At 43.2% G+C, this 8086-nt stretch overlaps 1 protein-coding gene across 1 annotated transcript; it reads right to left on the bottom strand.

Annotated features, from left to right (window-relative positions):
• Positions 1-727: 727 nt before the first annotated feature.
• LOC118318507 (flavin-containing monooxygenase 5) lies at positions 728-5762 on the bottom strand. Its single transcript, XM_035648240.1, has 9 exons — positions 5007-5762; positions 4731-4919; positions 4396-4561; positions 3998-4140; positions 2946-3142; positions 2473-2620; positions 2146-2353; positions 1970-2042; positions 728-1873 (listed from the first exon to the last, which is right to left on the bottom strand). The coding sequence occupies exons 1-9, from the start codon at positions 5136-5138 to the stop codon at positions 1459-1461; spliced, it is 1671 nt and encodes a 556-aa protein (XP_035504133.1). The 5' UTR covers positions 5139-5762; the 3' UTR covers positions 728-1458.
• Between the last annotated feature and the right edge of the window lie 2324 nt (positions 5763-8086).

The following is an 8086-nucleotide window of genomic DNA, read 5'->3' as shown; positions in this document are numbered from 1 at the left end:
TTTTGTCTATCATTTGATTTGATTGGTACAGTGTTACGTCACGGTCTCATTCGATACGTCTAGAAATTGAATTGTAACATCTACAGTTGTAACCGCGGTCCTGAAGTATGCAAACATGGGCAAAGTATCAAAAATACATTGTCAAATATAACCTTCGACATTTTTTAAAGACATTCACAGCATAGGTATCCCAAACCTGGCAACCCGAAGGCTAACGAGTCACGCGTGGATGAATCTAGTTCCGGGGTGTACCGGTGGATCACGAGTGGCGCTTAGTTTGAAGTCTGTCTATCTACCTTTCTATCTATCTACCCTTCTAGCTATCTATCTACCTATCTATCTGTCTATCTGTATGTCTGTCTGTCGTTGTTTGAGTTATACTTATTGATGTTTTAATTCAAAACAGCACAATAGGCTAGATGAAAGAGGAAAAAAAGACATGGGCCTGTCGTTATCTGAACAACTGGAAGAAACATGTGTACATAAGTTTTAAGGAATTATTTCAACACATGACTATTTTCCCCCCAAAACGCTTCTGGACAAGCAGTTTACTTTCACTGTCGATCTCTTCAGTCACAAATCGACTGGTGATAAAATCAAGCAAGCCGGTTTTTAAAAAAACAAATAGATTGTGAGCTTCTTGATAGTAGTGTGAAAATTGTTAGTGCTGTGCCAGTGTCTTGGAAGAGAAAGCCCCTCCCCCACACACACACACACAGACACAAAATTAGTCTGACATGTTATTTTTTATTTCCAATTTAATGTCTTGATTCTTTTTTATGGGCAACTGTGACCAGACAACTGTACCACGCCTTCTTCAAAAGAAAACAATCTGAACTGCAGTCTTCGACTTCATGAGACACTAAGAGATCTTAGAGGGACACCTTTACTCACATGATCCCAGTATGATGCAGTGAGACACAGAGGACTACTGTATACAATACATAGTGTAGCTTAATTAAAAAAAACAAAAAAACATCAGGTAAATTCTAAGGCCACCAATGGGTGGCACCATTGGACAACGTGGATTATTTTCAACTCACCTAGATATGGAGTAATGTAAATGAAAAAGGTTTACCTCAGTGTGATAAAGCTGAGTTACTTAATTTTTACTTTAAGTTAATTAAAAAGTTAACTTAAAGATTTACATAAACTCTTATGAAACCAAATGGATACATTTAGTTAAAAATAATCAAACAGTAAATTAATAGTAGAATAAATGGATCATCTGGGACATTAATAATCCATACTCATATTGTCTGTGCACATTTTTACACACACCTTTTTTTGATATATATATATATAATATATATATATATATATAGTTAATTTTCTGAATATTGCTTTCCCTATATATCTGCAGTGTATATACCACTATTATAAGTCAGCAATGCATTGTAATGCCACAATCATGTCAGAAATGTATGGATTAAGGAATGAATAAGTATTAAATGCACATTACTCTGCAGGCAGGTACACTTTAATCTTGTCCAGCAGTGCAGTGGGATCTTGTAGGAGAGCTGGAAGGTTGTTCCTGTGAATGTATGCAGCCAAGCCCACGGCAGCAGCTGACAGAATCAGAGGCCACTGATATGATTTCTTGGGTTTGGGCTCATCACAAGGTCTGGTCTGCATGGGCTGAGCCACTCTCTCCCACTGAGTGAAGATGGCCTGACGGGCCCCAGGCCACTTCCCTGGCCCTCTGAGACGATACTGGTACGGTGTGCAAGGGCCAAGCATCACATTTAGTCCGAGCCTGGGATCAGTCAGCAGCAACTTTGGGATGTTTGGCCGAACCCCCACCAGTTTTGCTATCTCATCCATGTAGCTGACATAGTCAACCTGGATAGTGTGTCTCGAACTGTCTACGTACCTGAAAAAGGAACTCCAGTAGGTCATGACGTGGAGTACAAGAATTGATACTTTCAGATCCAAAATATGTCAGTAATTACAAAATCTACTGCAGTACCTTTTGGCCATGGTGTCCCGCTTGCACTGGACATCTTTTAGCATGGCAGGCACTGAGGGAAGCTTGATGCAGCCTATATAAAGGGAGACATTGAGACACTGTTTTATCATCTTGAACACATACAACTTCTTAAAGAACAGAGTGATTGAAATCATCGTTAAAAAAACCTGCAGTACCTTTAAAGACACGTGTGGCCCATCTGGCCTGCATCTCAGAGATGGGCATAATGGCTCCCAGTGGCTGCACTAGACCAATGATAGCCAGTGTAGGATGGTCCAACTCAGGAGGAAACACATACTTGTACAGAGATGCTTTGTTCTCAGACACTGACACCACGTGCGAGGCCAGGAATGGAAAGGAAAACCTGTAACCTGTGGCAAACACCTGCAAGACACATTAGTCTTACACTACCTGCCAGCTGTACTGTTCTCTATGAAAATGTAAGGAGAGCAGAGGTGTTAGTGTGAGTGGGTGAGTGAGTTCACACAATTAGACAAACCTACCACCAGGTCAACGTCTTCCACTATACTGCCATCGTCAAACTCCACACTGGACCCTTGGAATCTGCGGATGTTGGGTTTCACCTGAACTGTTCCAGACAGGATGCGGTTGGGAAGCTCATCATTCACTGTGGGATGTTGGCTCAACAACCTGGCATTTATATTATATTATTATAAAACACTCTGATGAATACTGCAAGCATTTTAATTTAGATGAGACATGGTGGCTTGATGCACAGAATGAAAACACCAATCATTTTGCAATAAAGCCATTCAAATAATTAGTCTTTTAAGTTTTTTGCAAATATTATATATGAGAAAATGCATCATAAGGGGAACATGAAAATGTTACATTTTTACAGCTACTATGAACAACAGTTCAGTCAGGATATCTTCCCATAGGCTAATGCACTAAGTAAACAAAGTGCCAACCAACTGACAGACATTTTAAAATAAAAACAATGCAGATACTGTACCTGTGTTTTGGCTTAAGATTGTACAGTCTGTGGTCAAATCTTTGGTTTAGCATGCTCTCTCCCAGACTACAGACAACGTTGTAGGGTAGTATTTTCTGTAGAACACTAAACCCCCTGTTGTAGCTCAAATCCATGGGTAGGCCATTGCTCCCAACTCTGTTCAGAATCCAGGCTCCTCTCCGAGTGCTCAGGTAAAGCTGAGAAGAAAACACACAGTAGTCAGTCATTATTCCGCCAAAATGTATCTCTCTGAAATATTAATAAGTATCAAATTGAGTATCAAACACTCAAAACAAGGGGGTGCATCTGTACAAATAAATGTAGTTTCTACAGTATCTCACGTAACTTATCTCATCTAAGATAGTGGTGGGGATTGAGCTGGACCGTGTGGAGGCAGTGACAGAGAAGAGGATGAGAGGAAAGCTGAGGGCGGTCATGGACAATCTCTCTCTTCCGCTCTGTGCTGAACTGAGGCAGCTCGGGAGCTCGTTCAGCCACAGTATCATACAGCCACGGGCCGTCAGCTATCAGACTGCACAACGCCACAGCACTCATTTCATTTTTATTTAACATACATTTTTTAACAGCTATTTTATTTTATCATTACATTTTCCCATAGGCTGCCTCACTTAAGTGCTGCTGTGTCGATTATGAATTTACCCAACAGGGGAATCAATAAAGGTACATCTTATCTTAACCATATATGGCTCTATGTAGCTCACACCCTAACCATAAGATAAATAAGTCAGCATTTTATCTTATCAACATCTGGAATTGAAAGCAGAGGTGAACAAAATGTTTTCAAAAACTATCTAAACTGTCCATTGCCCTTAATATCTTTTACATATTGCAATGCTACATCCGGGCTCAACACTGATCGCAATGATGTGCCATCCCCAGAACTGAGCAATAAAGTCAGCGAATAGAATGTTATGATAGCCAGAGCTTTGGTCATAAAGGCCTGAGTCGTAAAAAAATAAAGGAGACCATAAAAACAAAACAAAAGTTCAAGTTTGCTGAACGTAGAGAAATATAACTATATCCAGTCAAACCTGTTTGGTGACTCTGCTCAGCTCCACTGCAATGTCTCCTCCAGAGTTCCCTATTCCAACCACGACAACCTTTTTATCCCTCCCCTCCCCAGGAGTCTTGTAGTCTCGACTGTGGAAATACTTTCCTTGGAAAGTTTCAATGCCTGAAAAAAAAGACATAGACTTGTAACTGCCACACAAAGTGTGTTTACTTCTGCTCAGTAATGGGTTTTAATGGGTTTGGTGTGAGTTTCTGTGGCTGAAACCTGTTCCACTCATCTTAAGCTGCTTTCAAACATGCACTGAAGGCTGTGGTTTTTCATAAACAATATTACAGATATTATTATCTAATCATGGTCAATAAACCCGCTTCTTGTCTTTGAGCAAACTTGAGGATATTTATAGCCTGTAAATTGTACCTGGGAAGTCATGGAGAGGCAGGTGGGGGTGGCAGTGATGTCCAATGCAGATCATCACCGCATCAAAAATGTGTTTCTCCTTTTTGCCATCCTTGTTCTCTGTTTCAACGTCCCACTGGCCTGAGTGAGAGAAATCTGATCTCTGCTTCACCTGCAAGACTTTGGTCTGGGCGGCAGAGAGACGGAAAGAGGTAAGAGTTGAAACTGAAGGTACAACAACAAACATTCAATTATCTACTATGTTTTTTAAATTGAAACTTAGGGGAGAATGGTGCACCATTTCAGATACAGAGAAAAATGTCATTCCGAGCAGGAAGTTAGTGAGGAACCCTTACGTTGAAGCGTATGTGCTCGGTGAGCTGGAAGTGATCAGCGTACATCCGAAAGTAGTCCATGATGAGGGAGTTGTGCATGTAGTTTGGGAAGTGTGCAGGGATCGGAAAGTCACTGAAGCACATCATCTCCTTGGAGGTGTTGATGATGACAGAGTGGTAGATGCTGGCCCTGTCAGGATCGGGATTCTCCTGCAGTATTAACAAATCGCCCGATAGCAAAGAAATGAGTCCTCATCGTGTGCATAAGTGAGAAATTGCACATATAGTGTCACCCACCATGAACCTCCAGAGGCCCCCAAAGTCATCACTGCTTTCATAGCAGACGGGCTCCAGCCCCTCGTCCACACAGCACTTGATACAGGCCAGACCGGAACTACCGCCCCCAACGATGGCCACGCGGCGAGTCATACTGCAGCTCTGTGGAGAAGAACCAGCCAGCTCAGTCCGCCAGAGGACTTCCCTACTGCCAGAGGACTTCTCTACTGCCAGAGGACTTCCCTACTGCCAGAGGTCTTCTCTACTGCCAGAGGTCTTCTCTACTGCCAGAGGTCTTCTCTACTGCCAGAAGTCTTCTCTACTGCCAGAGGTCCTCTCTACTGCCAGAAGTCTTCTCTACTGCCAGAGGTCCTCTCTACTGCCAGAGGTCTTCTCTACTGCCAGAGGTCCTCTCTACTGCCAGAGGTCTTCTCTACTGCCAGAGGTCCTCTCTACTGCCAGATGACTTCTCTACTGCCAGAGGTCTTCTCTACTGCCAGAAGTCTTCTCTACTGCCAGAGGTCTTCTCTACTGCCAGAGGTCCTCTCTACTGCCAGAGGTCTTCTCTACTGCCAGAGGTCCTCTCTACTGCCAGGGGTCTTCTCCACTGGACCACTCCGATGGAGCCGCTCACAGGGAGCTCGTCCTAAATAGGTGCGCTCACAGGGAGCGCGCGCTCCGCGGACACGCCCAGTCCTGCTCGCGCCCGCTGTCCCGGTAAACTTTGGAGCCCTGTCCTATCGCAAGGCAGTTGTTGGTGCCATAAATGTCGGTTCCGTGGAGGACCGTGGGGGACGCGGAATGTGAAATACGACGATGAATTTGAAAATGGATTTGAAAAGCTTTTTTCAAATTGCTCTATTTAATGATAGTTTTGAAAATGGATTTGAAAATGGATTTGAAAAAAACAACATATTTCACATTCCGCGTCCCCCACGGTCCTCCATACCACACGACCAAGCGTTCACCGTGATCAGAGTTCAACGTGAATGACAGAAAGATGGGGAAAGGGGAACATTGTGATCTCCGACGAAAGGGGAACATTCGTCGGAGATCACAGTCCACAGTTGGACGGCTGGACTCTGCGCGGGCCAGTTGATTTGGAGCAAAGCAGGAATGCGTTTACGCCATGTTCTCTACGACGCACTCAACCGCTGCGATCGAGTATTCACGTTTCACGAGTGTCGTTTATGTATATGCAAGCAGTTTCTGTCGTGTTCTTACCTTTGACGACTAGAGGAAAGAAATGGGTGAGAGAGAGAGAGAGTGTGTGTGTGTGTGTGTGTGTGTGGGGGGGGGGGGGGGGGGGGGGGTGGTGTCGAGAAGCGAAAGGGTCAAGGGTTTCCTAAAACAGCAACTGCATCTCTAAATGTGGCCAAGTACAACAATAGAGACAAAAAATATTTAAATAAGTGTCAAATCACACTTAAAAAAGTACTTTGTTAACCAGGGTAACTTATACCGTGGCCTGCTGCAGAACTACATTAAATGGGATATCTACAGAAACCCACCTCTGTCCCAAAATAAATTACACCTACATAATTATTACACAAATGTTCCCATTTTTTTAACCATCTATCATTTATTATTCACTAGTGCAGTGGCCAATTTTTGGGATTGTAGTAGTGCTGCTTGCAACTTTTTCTACGTTCATAAAAACAACTTCACACTTCACACACATTTTCCTCAAGCAAGGGTCTGGAACATCATAATGTCTAACTTGACTCATGATTCAGTGCCATATTGAAGTAGGCTGGCTGTATCAACATCTAGCCCAATTATCAACAACCGACTGTCAAATCAAATCAAGACAAAAAGGCCTTCAATTTAACAACATTCAACAATGTTTATTGTCAGCTTTCATATTGAACTGGAGGAAATATAAATAAAAAGGACTCTAATAATGTACTCTTCTCACTTTAAGAGAAATAAGGATTGTATTTAAAAGTAATACAAAACACATAGCGTTGAAAATGTGCATCTTAACAGTCTAAGACACGAGACATTGGTGAAGAAAACAGAACACTGAAACAACAATATTCTTTCACACTTTTTATGCAATCATCTGTGAGTTTCCTGGACCGCTGAATCAGTGTTATATGAATGGCATATCTCCTGTCGGGAATGGAGCAGTACGTAGGGTGTGTATGTAGTGTTTGTGTGTGTGTGTGTGTGTGTGTGTGTGTGTGTAGAGTGAGAGGGGGAGAGAGAGCGGCAGAGCGAGGGTGAGCATGTCGAGGTCCGGAAAGAAGCGGAGTTGGCTGCAGTGAATGTGCAATGCCGCTTAGAGTCAGTCTTAATTTAATAAATGCCACAGCGCTTCAAGTTAAAAGAGAAGTTTTGGTGTATCCTTTGTCACACTGTTGAGGAAAGTAAAGGGGCTGGTCCTCTGGCCCTGAATAAAGTGAAACTTCTTCCCTTCTTCCCGACAACGGTCTCCACGCCAAGCAGGAAAAGATCAACCCCAGAGTAGTGACAGCTAACGCTCCACCAGTAAAATGGAAACGCCCCATCAACATTTAATAATCCTCAATAATCTATCAGTTGTGGTTCCAGATCCAGATAGGACAGCGCCTGGCCCCTATTCTATACCATTATATTCATTACTGTGAAGCTTTAAACTTTGGTGTGTTTTTTTTCTGTTTGTTTAATTGCTCGTTTTAGGATAATGAATTTGGGTTTTGGGGGTTGAGGTAGGGTACACCCTGGTCCCTAGCACATCATGGAGGCCAACATACAAACACAAACAACCATTCACACTCACATTCACACCTACAGCCAATTTAGGGTCTCCAATCTTAATTTTTTGGGACAGTGGGAGGAAACCGGAGTACCCGGAGAAAACCCACACAGATACATTCAGTCTCCAATTATACTAAACAGAATCTGCCCTGACCGATTGGGTGGGTGTGTATCCCCCTCGACGGGTTGGGAGGGTATTGGGCCGTGTCGGCAGGGATAGGGAAAGAGAACATATGGGTTATGGAAGAATTAGGGGTTTGGGTAAGGATTAGGGGTTGTAGGCTGAGCCCTGGTATTCGTAGCCTGGAACTTGGTTGTAGGCTGGACCCTGGTGGTCATAACCTGGAACCTGGTTGTTG

The sequence above is a fragment of the Scophthalmus maximus genome, chromosome 13 (assembly GCF_022379125.1).
Source record: "Scophthalmus maximus strain ysfricsl-2021 chromosome 13, ASM2237912v1, whole genome shotgun sequence".
In the NCBI taxonomy this organism is placed as follows: domain Eukaryota; kingdom Metazoa; phylum Chordata; class Actinopteri; order Pleuronectiformes; family Scophthalmidae; genus Scophthalmus; species Scophthalmus maximus.
This window is presented reverse-complemented; position numbering and strand designations above follow the sequence as displayed.